Source organism: Hesperophylax consimilis, chromosome 20 (genome assembly GCF_061612785.1).
Source record: "Hesperophylax consimilis isolate HC1 chromosome 20, BYU_Hcon_1.0, whole genome shotgun sequence".
Taxonomy (NCBI): domain Eukaryota; kingdom Metazoa; phylum Arthropoda; class Insecta; order Trichoptera; family Limnephilidae; genus Hesperophylax; species Hesperophylax consimilis.
Window position 1 is genome coordinate 4,114,822 of NC_142855.1, and position 17,302 is coordinate 4,132,123.

Below are 17,302 nucleotides of genomic sequence, written 5' to 3' on the forward strand. Positions count from 1 at the left end.
TCAATTGCAAATAACGACATCAACACTTTATGGAAGTACTCAAAGTCATTAAAAAGAAATGAAATAGATATACCTGCTAGCATGTATTATAACGGCATAAATGGAAATAATGCAGAAACTATTGTTAATTTATTTTCTTCATTTTTTAAAGATGTATATGACAACACAATTGATAATAGTGAAATTCTTTTTTTTTTCATCCAACATCAATTTACAAATTTCTAACATTCACATAGATATAAATGAAATTAAAACCCATATTAACAAATTAGATATTAAAAAAAGTTCGGGTCCTGACAAAATACCACCAATTCTATTGAAACACTGTATACATGCCTTGTCGTATCCCCTCTATTTAATTTTTAATATGTCATTGTCATCGGGATATTTTCCAATTGCATGGAAAAATAGTTACATCACACCCATATTTAAAAAAGGTGACAAATGCGATATACGCAACTATAGACCTGTGTGTATACAGTCAAATATTCCAAAATTATTTGAAAAAATTATTTTGGATTAAATTAGTTTTAAATTAAATGGGATTATAACAAGGTTTCAACACGGTTTCATGAAGAATAGATCAACTCTGACAAATCTACTAATACATAAAAACTTTATAGCAAATGCCTTTGCAGATAAATGTCAAGTAGATTCGATATATACTGACCAGCAAGGCGTTCGATAAAGTTTGTCATAAAATATTGATAAATAAATTAAGGAGTATGGGTATAACCGGAACTTTCTTAAATGGGTAGAGAGTTATTTAACAAATAGGCAACTTTTTGTAAAGTTAAATGACGTAATATCGGATGCCTTTTCTGCCACTAGTGGTGTGCCACAGGGCTCCCATTTAGGACCAATTCTGTTTATTTTATTTATTAATGACATTGTAGACGTTTTTTCCGATGTTGATATTCTGTTATTTGCTGATGATTTAAAATTATATAAAAAAATCAAAAATATTTCTGATTGCATAATTTTACAAAAAAATTTAAACAACTTGTTTAATTGGTGTATATGCAATAAACTGGCACTTAACATTAGTAAATGTCAAATAATAAGATTTTATAAAATAAAGAAACCGACAATTTATGAATACAATCTTGACAAAATTATATTAAACTCAGTAGAAACAATAAATGATCTAGGTATTATTTTCAACTCAAAACTTACATTTATTAGCCATATAACTAATATTATTAATAGATCAATGAAGATTTTAGGATTTATTATTAGAATAACCAAACAATTTTGTAACATTGATACTATTCGCATTTTATACATAACGCTAGTGAGAAGCATTTTGGAATATAACTCTACGATTTGGGCTCCACATTACAATATCCATATTCAAGCTATTGAAAAAGTCCAGCATAGATACCTTAGGTATATTAATTTTAAATTAGGTATTCCAAGAGAATCCGTGGACTATAATTTGTTATTAAACTGGACTAATCTCGTAAATTTATCAGATCGCAGAAAAATCTGTGATCTATTAATATTATATAAAATAATTCACTCGGTCCTGGATACCCCTGATTTAATAGAACTAATATGATTTCATTGCCCTGGTCGCACTAACAATAGACTGACTCTACCGTTCTACTATAATAACACACATACATTATCACATTATTACTCACCAATCAGTCGATTACACATTTTGGGAAATGAACATGCCAACATCGGCGACATTTATTTCTTAAAATTAGCGCAATATAAACATGTACTCAAAAATTATTTTTCCATAATGTAATTTTATATACGCAATATGGACATGTTGAAATGAAATGATGATATTTCTCATTGTTCTTTTTTTGTTGTTTTTGTTCTGATACACAAAATAATTGTATGTTATTTTTAAGTTTAAAACTACTATAATGTAATAATATTATTTTTCTTACTTTGTACTCTATTATATGTTTATTTATAAAAGGCAGTATAGCCGTTTATGTATTTAAAATAAAAAAAAAATAAAAAAAATGACTGCGCGCATTGTTTGGAGGTCAACTGTGACAGATGTTTGTATAGGCTTTTGATTACCATGGCTTCAAACAAAGCGGTTGTGCTCTGTTTTATTGGGTGATTTTCATTTAAATTTAGACTTTATCTGTTGTATTCAGATAATTATCAAATATGTCGAAAATACGTAGTCCTCCGACTGTGATTTGTCATTTTCATAATTTGAAACTGCTTAACTATGTTAAAGTGATGACAGTGTGCGCGCTACTGTTGTGATTCCTCTAGAACACGAAGACGAACAGATAAACGACGTGCACGTTGACCTCTGTCTGTTCATATATTGTTCATTATGTTGAACATAACGTATGTTCAATACCAGCAACTTCGAGGTGATTTTATTTATAGTTCGGTCGATGTGCAAAAGGAAAAATATTTGGTGTTTTACTTCCAGTGAAGGTTACTTATTTCGATGCATCCGATACCTACATGATCTTGAATTAGGTCAGGGATCATCCGTTGTACTGTCGATGTGGGAGTATGTAGAGTTCCCCTCACGCCTTATTGTCAACTACATATTCACATTCCTGCATTTGATGATCCTCCAGGACAAGAGAATGTGCGCTACTGGCACTAATTTGTAAACCAGTTCAACACCTTATTCTTGAAGCTTCGGGCAAGTTAAAGACAAGCAAGCAATTGCATTAAGGTTATATTTTCATTATTTTTTGTTTCTTGTATGTAGCTTTCTTCACCGGAGTGTAACTCTCCCCGCGCTTCTAATTACAGGTGAATTTGATTCGGTTATAGACGTATGCTATGGGCAAGAAAATCGTGATGTAATAGAACCGTGAACGAAAGGGTCCTGTAAGCCAAGTGCAACGTTTTAAAAGAAACATGAAAAAAACAGTGAAATTTGCATGCCAGCAAAACCCATGCCTACATTAAAATTTCGCCAATGCGAAATGACAATGTGGGCATAGGTTTTGTTGAGCTTCACGTCAAAGGATTTTAAAGTATTCTGGCGAATTTCAATTCATCCAATCAAAATAAAAATCAAGGAGGTAATGGGTTAATCCAATATTCACGGACACGGCAGATATAGACAACTCTCCTGTTCGGAAAACGGTTAACAAATATATATATCCCGCTACATTTGTTACGTCCGACCCCTAAAAACTCCATAGCATTGTAGCGTCCACCGACTTACAGCGTCCGATATACGGACGCTACAATGTGTTGACGTCAAAATTGGCCAGAACGATGCTTACCCCATGTAGAATCGTATGGCAAAAATTTTTGTGGAAGCAAAAAATGTCTCAAAATGTCTGGAAACGAATATTGAACGTTTGACATTTTGCCGACAGGTTCGCTACACGATGTATATATCGAGCAGTGTATGTTTTTATTCATTTCTACGATCTTGCCGCGTCCACGAAGTAATATAATTTTCGATGCATAACGACGATCGTCCTGCGTCTACGCATTACGTCGATAGTATTGCGTCCTCGAGACCGATTACGAGTAGATATTATTTTATATACATAACGACGGTCGTGCTGCGTCCATGCATTACGTCGATAGTACTGCGTCCCCGTAGCCGCTCATGAGAATATACTATTTTTAACTCATAATGACAATCATGATGCTTCCATGCATCACGTCGATAGTATTGCGTCCCAGTGAACGATCACGAGTAGATATTATTTTGAATATACAACGACGGTCATGCTATGCAGCACGCATTACTTTGATAGTATTGCGTCCCCCTGGCCGATCACGCTGAAATATTATTATGAATACATAACGACGGTCTTGCTGCGTCTACGCATTACGTCGATAGTACTGCATCCCCGTGGCCATTCACTAGTACATTGTTACATATTATTTGAGCGTTTGGTTGAGTAAATCATCAGATTTGGCAACATTGGGTTAATTTACAACGATGCCGCTTGACACTAAGAACTAAGAAGCATCCTGCGTGGTTTTAAAAGCATAACGACGATCGTGCTGCGTCCACGCATTACATCGATAGTACTGCGTCCCCGTGGCCATTCACGAGTACATTGTTATAAATTATTTGAGCGTCTGGTTGAGTAAATCATCAGATTTGGCAACGTTGGGTTAATTTACAACGATGCCGCTTGATACTAAGAACTAAGAAGCATCCTGCGTAGTTTTTAATGCATAACGACGATTGTGATGTGTGGTACACGGTACCTACCTACGGGCCGCGAGGTGCGGGGAGCACTTCGGCGGTAGTCTGTATTGCCATTCGGTATTCTGTAGTCTCGCAGTTAACAAGCAATAAACGATCTCTGTAATTATACCACCAGCCTTACGTATTTTATCAATCCTGAATCCAAGCCCCCTTTTAAGGTGAATCTACAGGATACTACAGATGCGTTTACGCATTAGGTTGGTAATATTGCGTCCGTTCACGAATAGATATTTATAATAAATATCGATGGTAGTGCTGTATCCACGCATTACATCGATAGTATTGTGTACCCGTGGCCGATTTAGAGTAGGTATTATTTTTAATTATTGAAGACAATTTTAGCGAAACTCAATCGAACATCTGAAACAGAAAAATCTGGAAAAGGCACTGTGACATTTGGGACTCGAACCCAGGACCTTTGGTTTTCCGAGCCGTGACTCTACCAACTGAGATAATGTGTCCCTATCCGATTCGGTCATATTTACTGTAATAGACTTCGACTGAGAATTACCAACAGAGTGGAAGATACTCCCAGAATTGTCCTGGTGTAAGACCACCATTCAGAATTGAAACGTTGCTCCAAGTGGCTTTGGCCGTGTTTAGTGACTAGATCTAAATAGCCAGGTACTTCCCCACCTTTCTCTTCCCCATCTCTTCCCCTTCCCCACTTACCTACAGCCTCACAATATACCCTGATTGGGGATGCCATAGTCTCACTGGCTCCAGACGGGAGCAGTTGGGACTCTTGTGAGGTATTCACTATAAAAATAAAAATAAAACATAGTCTTAATTTTCTTAACGCATATTTTTATTGGCTGCATCTTTATGTATGATTGCAGGATTCAACTCGAACTAAATGCTATCTAGATAGTGTCTTGGATAAATTTATCCATTTTTATTTAATATGCGACACCTATTGACTGTATTGAAGTCTAGGATGATTATTATTTTATATTATATCTCTACACTATGTTTTCAAAACTCGTATGAGCGGAGTTTATACAAGCACACTATTATACATTGAAATCATTATAGAACGAAGAACGAAACAATGTTGTTTTTTTAAAAAGAAAAAGCATTTTTTTGGTAGCGAAAACCAGTCGGCACAAAGTATAAAAAATAAAAGTGGTGTTTACGAAGTTATATTTTTATTTTAAATTAAATATTGTTGATTATTGTCAATTAAACAAACAATTGATAAGTTCCCGAATATTTTCTGAATATAAAATAAATCTTATAGAATAAAATAAAAACCTCTAGATATGAATTGAAATCGAGCAAGAATATCGTAACACAAATTGTGAGGATTATTATTTTTTTTTAATTTTTTATTTTTATGCTTTTTTTTAGTCATTTTATTATTATTATTAATATTAATATTAATTATTCGTCCGAGTATACATTTAGGCACAATCAAGTTTTAAAAATAATTCACCAAAATTTGGTAATTAAACATAACTTGATTGACTGCCGTAATATAGTACCATACTATGAATACGAACCAAATTCATTTTTAGAAAACGAATTTTATAAAATATATTATGATAGAACTATACTAACAGACCGAACGATTAGTCATAATAGACCCGATATAGTTTATAGTTATATCATTGATGTCGCTATTCCAAATTCCTGTAACATTCAAAAATCTGTTAATGAAAAAATTAGAAAATACACAGATTTAGGAAACGAAATAAAAAGAATTTGGCATTCTCAGACTATAAAAATATTACCATTCGTTATTTCGGCTACTGGCATTATACCTAGCTCTCTCATTAAAAATTTAGGCGTATTAGATCTATCAAAAAATTTATATATAAAGATGCAAAAGTCGGTCATTTTGAATACATGTAGGATAACGAAAGATTTTTTAAATATTTATGTTGAGGGATCAGTAGGATTTATAGGCCCTGTTAGAAGTACTACCGAGCCGAACCCTCTGATATGAAAATATCTGGAATCGGTGAATTTTTTTTCCCATTTGATCTCTGGTGAGTTGACGTGTTGTTGTTCTTGTATTGTTTTGTATTTATTTTACTTATATAATGCACTTGCATAGTGTTGATTGACTAGCTGATCATTTGTGGAAAAGTGAGTGGAAGGGTTTAGTTTTTCCTATGGGGAAGATTTAACCCGGACAACAAAATCGGAAGCATAAAAAAAAAAAAATAAAAAAAAAAAAAATAATAATAATAATAATAATAATAATAGCCGAACCCTCTGATATGAAAATATCTGGAGTCGGTGAATTATTTTCCCATTTGATCTCTGGTGAATTGACGTGTTGTTCTTGTATTGTTTTGTATTTATTTTGCTTATATAATGCACTTACATAATGTTGATTGACTAGATGATCATTTGTGGAAAAGTGAGTGGAAGGGTTTAGTTTTTCCTATGGGGAAGATTTAACCCGGACAAAAAAATCGGAAGCATAAAAAAAAAAATAAATAAAAAAAAATAAAAAAAAATAATTATAATATTAATAGCCGAACCCTCTGATATGAAAATATCTGGAGTCGGTGAATTATTTTCCCATTTGATCTCTGGTGAATTGACGTGTTGTTCTTGTATTGTTTTGTATTTATTTTGCTTATATAATGCACTTACATAATGTTGATTGACTAGATGATCATTTGTGGAAAAGTGAGTGGAAGGGTTAAGTTTTTTCTTTGGGGAAGATTTAACCCGGACAACTAAATCGGAAGTAGAAAAAAAAAATTATAATATAATTATAATATATTATAATATATATATATATTATAATATATTATAATATAAAATAATATAATAATTATTATATTATTATATTATATTATTATTATTATAAGGTAACAATAACCTCAATACTAAACTACTGTACGGATTGAAAATAAAAATGCTAATGTACCTATGTATACCAGATTTTATTTTTGTTTAATTTTCAACATAATTTCTCAGTAATTATTCTGTTTAACATAATACTGTTTCGCTCCTGTGAACCACTGTAAACATAAATCATCTATATTGTAAAAGCCTTTTACGGCGTCTAAATAAATAAATAAATAAATATATTTATAGAATTATAACTATATATTTTATCACACCTTCATAAATGCAATGAAAACTTTAACTTTAATGAAATCAACAAAAAATCTAAATATAGAAGAATTCGTATGTGAAACATACAGCAAATGCATTAAAATCTAGAACAATATAGTAAATCTACTAACAATCTTGCACTTAAACATAAGGAGTATAATTTGAAACATGGACGAACTTCTGGTATACCTATGTATTTAACATTATGTCCGCAACCATATTTTATATTACTATCCGAGGCACACTCACATGCAAAAAATAAAAATATACCAAGTATTCCAAACTACAAACAATATGTCACAAATTATCACAAAAATAAAAGTAGTGGAATTGTAGTCTATGCTAAAGAAAAATTTACTGATATCAATGTTAACGAAATACCAATATGTAACGCAAACCGTTTGTCAATTAATGAATCTAAATAATAAGCCATTTAATATAATCGAATACATAGCTCTAATATACCCTTATAGTCCAGTCAAGGAAGGAGGTGTAGAGTGCGTGAGCAGGTACATAATATACCCTTATAGTCCAGTCAAGGAAGGAGGTGTAGAGTGCGTGAGCAGGTACCTAATATACCCTTATAGTCCAGTCAAGGAAGGAGGTGTAGAGTGCGTGAGCAGGTACATAATATACCCTTATAGTCCAGTCAAGGAAGGAGGTGTAGAGTGCGTGAGCAGGTACCTAATATACCCTTATAGTTTAGTCAAGGAAGGAGGTGTAGAGTGCGTGAGCAGGTACCTAAGGGATTCCTTCAGAAACTTGATCAGGGTGCTTAGGGTGTGAATATCTTGGAATAATTATCTATAATAACATCAAATGGAAAAGTCAAATAAACTCCACAGTAGACAGAATGAGAAAACTCATCTTTATATTTTTTAGACTCAGAAATACTGTATCATTAAAAATACTTAAAGGTATATATTTTGCACTTGCACATTCTACACTACTACAATATGAAATGGGGGGGTGCATATAAATCATGCCTACTTCCACTTGTGACAATACAAAAAATATTAATAAAAATCATCTTTAAAAAGCCATATAACTATCCAACAATAAATGTTTTCCAAGGTTTCCCGGTTTCCCCTCTCACAAAAATTTATGACAAAAATACTCGTACATTAAGTACTTCAATTACATAAAGATTTCTTTGATAAAAATAATATTCCACAATTAATTTATGTAAAATAATTATTTATGTTGGAGGACTAACCGTACCACTAGTTCGAACTACAACAGCAAAACATCATTATTTATTTAACGGTACAAAATTATTTAGTAAATTACTCCTGGTATATCTGAGGAAAATTATGACAGTTACAAAAAAAACAATTTAAAATTCTCTAATACCAGCTCATAAATTATCTTATTGTTTGTAATTATTTATTTTATTTCAGGGAAATCAACAGTTTACAATGTGGTTCATTTATACATGTGTAATTTACCTAACTGAGAAACCAATAAGGAAGTTGAGTCCATTTTTTAAATTTTTTTATCAATGTTCGCATTCAAACTTAAATACTGGTATTTTTTTTTAAAGTTTGTTTTCATAATTAAATTAATTCTCAAAGTTTAAAATTTACTAAGCCCGCCAAAACGAGCGGAATCCGAGCGGTAAGAGGCGGGGTGTGGGTGTGACGTCATTCGAACTGTGAAAACCACGTCGCTTAAGCATTTTGTATGGAAAAATTTCTAATTCTTCCACAAGGAATTCCAGTATTTTTTTACCAATGTTAACCGTCTATTAGAATTGATGTTATAAAAAAAAAAAAATTGATTAAGATTTCATGGTTAAATTAATATTTTAAGTTAGAATATTTGCTTTTCCCGCCCGGTACGGTATTTGTTGACGTGCCCCGCGCGGATTCAGGACCACCGCGCAGAAAAGTAAAGACCAAAAGTAAAATAACGGTTTACAGCCCAGTTCACTGTGAGACTTTTCTGGGCGGCCGGCGGCCTGAAGTGTATCACATGCAGAGATGTGCTTTATTTCAAATAAATCCATTTCAAATGGAAATGCAAAATGCAAAATGGGTATTTTCCATTTTGCATTTTAAATGCTTTTCTAAAAACCATCTAGCATTTTGCATTTTAAATGCTTTTCTCAATGCATTTTCCATTTTAAATGCTTTTTTGCAACATTCTTCGTACTATCTCCACTCATCTTTTTTTCATAAGCCCCAAATATCAGTCGGTCCTCAACCTCGCTATGAGAGATAATTTACATTTATCAAGTTGCTCCCTGGTAGGAGCCCTGGCAATTGAGTGATACCATTACAAAAAATACTGATTCAAATACTGAACATGGGGTCATGACGCTGTAATATTAAATGTTAGATAGCAGTTTCTATGTTTTTACGTTGGCAACATTAGTCCGGCGCAAATTTGTTGTGGTTTCATAATCTGTAGTCGTGGTGTTTTTGGATTTACCATCATGTATAATGTTTGTTATAATTATTTTAATTGTTTGACATGAGAAACCATTTTGCATTTTCAATTCATTTTGAAAATAGGTATTTTGCATTTTGCATTTGAAATGCTTTTCTAAAAACCATTTTGCATTTTGCATTTTCAAATGGAAAAGTTTTGACCCATTTCCATTTTGCATTTCAAATGGTTTTGGGTACCCATTTTGCACATCTCTGATCACATGTTATGTGACATGTATAATAATAAAAACTTCTAATATATGCAATAAACAACATATTATTATAAAGCACTATACGAATATGTATCTTTAGAAATCCATTTCATATAATAATAACAACAAATACGTACATATATTTGACAAACCCAAATGAACGTTTGGCCTATACACCTCTCTCATCTAAGCCGACCATCTCTCGTGTAATAGAAAGAGATGCACCATAGGTGATCCGTTGTACGTACAAGTCACGACACATGTGACGTCAGAATTCTTTCGACCAATCGTGGAGCGTATACAGTCTATTGCTATTGAATGCTTTTTCAAGAACGTTTAACTAATTCTAAGAATAATAATATAGAAATATATTTATATATTTAGAATCGATATTTTTTGATCTACATGAACATATTTTTTATAAGTCAAAATATTTTTCACTTAACTTCCTTATTACAAATTTCCGCAATATTCTATTCCATTATGTATTTAAAAACTATAGGTACTTACAAGAACTAAAAAATATTAAATTTATCGAAGAAAGCAAACACTTTGTGGCTTGACATTATACAAAATGAAACAAATACTTTGTTTTAAACCACTTTATTTTAATTTGTATTTCGTCGACCGGTTTGGATTGAACCCAAATATTGTATCAAATAAATATAAAGTGGTTTAAAACAAAGCATTGTTTCATTTTGTAAAAAATATAACGTTATTCAAGAGGGAGATTATTATAACATGAGATCATTTTAACTGGAGATTATTATAAAAGGAGATTATTAAAACAGAAGATTATTATAACATAATACTACATAATATATGTCATTACATAATATAATTACATTTTATGCAGTTTGGAACACGTTTAATACATTTTTAATTTAGTTTTTATATTTATTTTGGTTACATTGAAGATACGAGTAGAATCAGAGAGAATGTTATTATACATGTGTTGAACATATTCTTCTAAGACAAGCATTTTTATTTTACTAGATTACATGAGCGTGTGTGCCGTGCATGTACTTTCAAATCAATTCTGATTAATAAACTCCACATATTATGTTTCTGCTTATCATTCCTTGGTATTATTTATAACTAACCTGTTTTTATTACTTTTATTGTATTTTCTTGTAAGGTTATTAATAGTTTTTGTAATAATATTTGCAATATAAATATGTAAAAATATATTTTTGTCCTCTCCTAAGCACAAGCATCTTATTTATCAGAAAAGTGATTGAAATATTATATAATATTATGTTCTAAATATTGTAACACTAAAAATATTTTTATTTTTTAACTTAATGGTATTAATAAGTTTAAGTCATTTATTAAAATATTACAATTTGAGGTTGAACTAATTAAGTCAAATATAAAAACAGATATTATTAAATTGAATACGTAACGACAAAAGTGCTGCGTCGATGGTATTGTATCCTCGTGACCAAACACGAGTAGATATTATTTTGTATACATAACGACGGCCGTGCTGCGTCCACGCATTTCGTCGATAGTATTGCGTCCCCTGGCCGTTAGCGAATTTGTACATTTTTATGTATTGTTTGAGTCCTTGGTGAAGCAAAACGCCAGATTTGGCAACATTCAGTTCATTTACAACGATGCCAATTAGCACTCAGAACTAAAAAGCGCCTTGCGCGGGTGGACTTTTTTGTAAGATGGTTTACAGTGGACGGTAAATTGATGTCCCAACCTAAAAATGTCCGACCGATCTCTGCAATGGAGCAAACTGGCGCGTTATGAAATTATACATTTTTACTAAGGATATTTTATTTTTATTTTTTTTTATTTTTATTGTGTTTATTTCTTGCTAGAGCAATCCCGATGAGTAACAGAACTCATTTCAGGACAGGAGGAACTTACAATTCATATGTAGGAGGTAGTAGGAACAATTTTACAACGGTATTTTGATATCAAATATAAGTTTCACATTCAATACAGCATAAAATTAAAAATTAAAATAATGACACGTTAAGTAGAACAAACAACAATAGAAAACAAGTACAGAAAGAAAAAAAAACATGGATAAGATACAACAAGAAATGACAACACAGTTACATATTTTCATTTTTAAATGTAGTTAAAAAATATTCTTTTAAAGCATTGCTTTGCAATTTTTTATTATGGTGGATGTGTTTGTACATATCTGGAAGCGAATTATATAGTGTATAGGCAATATAGTTCAGTGATTTTAACACATATTTTGTAGTGTGTGTTTGAGGAATTGTAATCGATATTGATATCGTTGTAAAAAAAATTGTCGCACGCCTGCGCCCAGTTGGTACGTTTGTATACAAGATGCAACAAGATATTCATTCAAACTTCTCACTATCAATAGACAGTTTGTTGTCAGGTCTGGTGTGTTTCTGGATGTCAAAAAAATAAAACTTATGTAAACATATATTTTTACATACCGCACAAGAGTCTCAACCGCTCCCGTCTGGAACAGCGAGACTGTGGCATCCCCAATCTGAGTACTAGGGTAAAGGTATTGGGAAGGGGAAGAAGATGGGGAAGAGATATGTGGAAAAGTACCTGGATATTTAGATCTGGTCGCCAAACACGGCAAAAGCTAAGAAATAACGTTTCCTTTCGGAATGGTGATCTCACACCAGGGCGATACTGAGAATATATATTTCACTCTGGAACGTGCCGCAAACACACTTTATATTATTTTTAATGTATTAATTGTGAAATAACACAAACAAATAAAAAAATATTTCCGCACGCCGCGGCCGGGTTTGACCGTCAGATTACGAGCTTCGGATTGCGAGTCTAGAGTCTTACCCCTCAACCACAGATGCTGTAATTAATTTATTAATTCACTATGAACGTGAAAACTTCACTAGAAGAGTAAGAAATATTTTTTGTGGTTTGTGTATTTGTTTATTTATTTATTACGCCTAATAGACTTTTGCATTCTAGTTTAATAGTTGAGTATCGCAGTAATAAAATAAGATACATTGATAAAAATGAAAAGAAGTCTCACATAAGTAGATATTCAAAATAAACAAAAGATTTGCAAAAAATATAGATGTCTAATTGTCTCGAAATATAAAAGAATTAAAATAAACAATATTTATATTGATTATTTTTAAGGTGAAATATATCTCCCAGATCAGAATAAGTTATGTAATCCTAAGGGGGTTATATAATATAAGTGGCATAACAACGGCCTAAATGTGCCTAAATTATTGAAGTCTTTTGAAACTCTCAAAACAAATCCAAGAGTCTTAAGGTCCTTATATACGGAAGACGTAAAAATTAAATCGACATTCAAAACGCCATGTAACAAACAAATAATATACATTCGGACGCCAGAATAAATTATTCAGTATGGACGTGAAAACTTTATTAGAATAGTCAGCAATATACGGAAGACGTAAGAATTACATTAGAGAGAAGGGACGTGAAACCTATATTAAAAGGAACCTTCAATATACAAAAAATATACACCCGGACGTGAGTATGTACGTGACGCTAGAAGTGTATGAAAGTGTAATAAACATCAAAAACTGCATTATTATGAATATTAAAAAAATATGATATTAGCGATTATCGTGAGTAAAACATAGTGCAATATTCACAAAAACAATCTAAAAAAAAGAACTAGAAGTGCTGGACGCCCAAAGACGGATTTACGCACGGACGCAATAAATGTTGTGGGACCTATATATATTTAAGTGAAATAAACCTGGGAAATTCATTTTTGTATATCAACGTTTCTAGAATAAGATTTTCGATTGATTTTACAAAAATCGATACATAATGTTTATTTTAATGGTCTTTAAGAACCAAATAGATTCCAACCCAGTACTTGTTAACCCGGGAGTTATTTTAGTCTCCATCTTCAGCCGGTCTGCGTAATAATACTAATTTTTTTGACAGTCCGTAGGTCTAAAAAATTTTCAAACGCTTTACTAACTAACGAAATGATGAAGATACAAGGTTTTATATTCAAGTCTATAAACATTGAATTAATACGTGTTGCAATTTTTGTAATATATTGTTCATTATGTAACACATTTTTTATAATTAAATTAAGTCAATAACATAAAATATCTATCAATGTAGATGGAAATCATGTTACATCATTTAGAGCAGATATGTTACAATGAAGATGTAAATCATGTAATAAATTTATTAGATGTACCACATTAATAAGGCTAAATAAATAATCATATATTTTTTACCGTCATGCAACATGATTAGTATGTAGATAAGTAAGCATTTGAGGTAAATTTTCACAAAAACAGCGCTTTACAAATAATGCTACTATTATAAATATTGTGCGGACCACGGGCTACACTACAAATGGCCCTCGGGGGAAAACAATATCCCCACTCCTGCATTATACGAGTAGCTGTTTAAAATTGAGTAAGAATACATTTATTTTGACTGAAAAATTTAATTGGTAAACAAAAATAGCTGCAGTAAGATCATGAAAAAGGTTTTCTGTTTAATGAGTGAGCATATGACGCGTCCCTATTATCTATATATCTTTTCTGAACTTCAATAGTTGCAGTGGAACACGAATAAGGTTTTGCTGCACAACGGGTAAGCACGTCAATTTCCCTTTAGAGCAGCGGTGGGGAACATTTTTGCCGCAGGGGGAAATTTAAATGCAGTAATATAAGAAGCACTGTGGAAGAAAAACGTTTATCACGTGATCAACTTAATTTTAACTTCTAGGGTCAGAAAATGCTCGACAAGAAAAAGTCTCGCTGGCCGCACGTTCCCCAGACCTGCTACAGAGAAACGTATTGTTGCAGTAAGAACATGAACAAGATTTTTCTCAGGTATTGTTGAACATGTGACGTTGTAAAGTTATTTTTAGAGAACATGATTAGTTACAGGAGGAACTTGAGTAAGGTTTTTTTTGGTGTGCTTAAGCATGTGATTTTTTAAATTCCCCTTTAGAGAAAAGGAATTGTTGCAGTAGGAACATGAATAAGGTTTTTCTCCAGTATGGGTGAGCATGTGATTGTTTAAAGTTCCCCTTTGAGAACATGAATAGTTGCAGTTGGAACATGAAAAAGGTTTTTCTCCGGTATGGGTGAGCATATGACTTTTTAAATTCCCCTTAATAGAAAATGATTTGTTGCAGAAGGTACAAGAATAAGGTTTTACTCCAGTATGGGTAAGCATGTGAATTTTTAAATATCCCTTCTGAGAACAAGAGTAACTGCAGTGGGGACACGAAAACGGCTTTTCTCCAGTATGGGAAAGCATATGACTTTTTAAATTTTCCTTTCGTGAAAATGAATAATTGCAGTAGGAACAGGAATAAGGTTTTTCTCCAGTATGGATGAGCATGTGACGTTGTAATGTTCCGTTAAGAAAGCACGTATAGTTGCAGTAGGAACATGAATACGATTTTTCTCCAGTATGGGAAAGTTCGTGATTATTTAAAGTTCCCCTTTGAGAACATGAATAACTGCAGTAAGAACATGAAAAAGGTTTTTCTCCAGTGTGAGTACGCAAGTGTAGTTCTAACGCTGACTTGCGTGAGCAGAAGTAGTTACAATGGGAACATGAATGAGGTTTCCCTTCAGGACATGTCGGGCCCGTTATTAAATCTGAAAAAATGTTTAAAAATAGACTTTAAAAAATTTAGAAAACACAAATTCTGTCAAATTTAAGTCGATTTTACTTGAAATATGGATATATTTGTCGGAAAGCTTTAAACCATTCTGTTAAACATTCAGCAGATCTATGTTTATTTTACCTGCAATATGGGTAGAGCTCTCGGAACTCTCTAAGCATTTCTTATTAACATTTGGCAGGTCTATGTTAATTTCCACATAAGGAATCCCCCCTTCACATTCTTCTTTGGGTCCTGGTTCTATCTTGATGGGAACAGTCTCCACTTTAATGCTACCTGGAACAACAAAATATATTGGTAAGGAAAGGCGTGCTGAGTGTAACTAAACTATATGGTTGTTAGAGCTTTTTTTAATTGTCTGACGTAATGTTGTATTTAATAACATTGTTTTATTAAGCTTTCGCTACTTGCATTAAATTAAAGAACGTTCAAATAGCAACTATGCAAAAATATTATACAAAAAATTTAAAAATCTTTACGTCGCCTTCATAGAGAAATGTAGAAAAAATAAAATAAAAATTGTTTTATTAGTAAAAGTTCAAACCTTGTATTAACCACTGAGAAAACTCGAATAAGGAGTACAAAGAAAGTCCAAGTTATAAAAATGACACAAGATATGCTCTTTTTGTATTTTTGGAGATATCATTCACATTGAATGTTTAAATGCAGTGTAAACTCTGTATGTTAGTGTTAGCTCCGGAATCATAATAATACATATTCATCGGAGTAGTAAAATACACGTTACATGCGTTCCTGTAATGCGATCTTATAATCCAAGTATTAGGAAAGAGTTATTGAGGCAGAAGCTTGAGGAATAGGGAATTGTCAAAGGAGGACGAAAAGAGGGGAAATTGAAAACAAGCCGCTGCCCTTACTGCGTCCATCTGAATTACCTTTGTGATATACGCAATGCAACTTACTAATTGGCTGAACACTCTTGTCAGACTGCAAATATTCCTTCTTCATATCCAGAACGTCCATCTTTGTTTCCATGTACGGCATTTTACCTGCGCCTTCTTCCTGGTATCCTGGTTCCGTCTTAATGGAAACACTCTCTGGGTTGGGAAGATCCATGCCACTGCTGTGATATGTAATTGGTTTCGGTTTAAAATAAAATAAACCTGTAACAAAACATGAATTTTAATATTGTACCGAAAAGGCAGTATGAAGTCTAAATAAAAACTTTGCAAAGTTGTTGTTTTATTGAAAAAAAAACATAAATCGATTAGTCCATTTGGAGTGGTTACGAATTAGATTCAAATTGTCCACAGATCGGAAAAACTTAAACCCGTGACATGTTTTTCACGAAAGCGGCGAAATGAAATTGCCAATTCTTCAACAAAACGGTCTCTGTTACCAATGAAAGCACACGAACATACGTCACAGGAAAAATCGCGATGTTTGCTTTGCAACAGAAATTACATTTTTAAGATACACTTACCCTCCTTTTCTCGTGTGTACTTGTATGTAAAGGCTAAGTAAGCGTGAAACTTGCGGCCTGAAAGTGTAACTTTTTGGTGTATACTTTGACATATGTTACCTAGCGAATGCTATCAATCAGTATCAAAGTGTTTAGCAATACATTCTTACAATAAACACCACAAAGTAAGAAGAATGGGTATTACAAGAACTTACGGACAAGGCAGAGCGCCCGGCAAATTCCAAAGTGTTGAAGAAACGTCACCAGAAAGTGGAAGCACTTGAATTTTATAATCTTTGTTACAAAGCTGTTGAATTAACTCCGAATGATAAACATTTAATACATTTACTGTAT

The 17,302-nt window shown here is 32.5% G+C and overlaps 1 protein-coding gene across 1 annotated transcript; it reads right to left on the reverse strand.

The window, feature by feature from the left end:
- Positions 1-13,937: 13,937 nt before the first annotated feature.
- LOC149413935 (uncharacterized) lies at positions 13,938-16,495 on the reverse strand. Its single transcript, XM_089644016.1, has 3 exons — positions 16,449-16,495; positions 15,652-15,804; positions 13,938-15,502 (listed from the first exon to the last, which is right to left on the reverse strand). Exons 1-3 carry the CDS (start codon positions 16,492-16,494, stop codon positions 14,757-14,759), a joined length of 945 nt encoding a protein of 314 aa, XP_089500142.1. The 5' UTR covers position 16,495; the 3' UTR covers positions 13,938-14,756.
- Between the last annotated feature and the right edge of the window lie 807 nt (positions 16,496-17,302).

What these genes read in the sequence shown, in the direction of transcription:
- LOC149413935 (XM_089644016.1), bottom strand. Translation starts at nt 16,494, where the DNA reads ATGAAGAAGGAATATTTGCAGTCTGACAAGAGTGTTCAGCCAATTA. An exon ending in CAAGAGTGTTCAGCCAATTA is followed by an intron (nt 15,805 to 16,448) that starts GTAAGTTGCATT and finishes TTGTTGTTCCAG; the next exon opens with GTAGCATTAAAGTGGAGACT. An exon ending in GAGCTCTACCCATATTGCAG is followed by an intron (nt 15,503 to 15,651) that starts GTAAAATAAACA and finishes ACATTTTTTCAG; the next exon opens with ATTTAATAACGGGCCCGACA.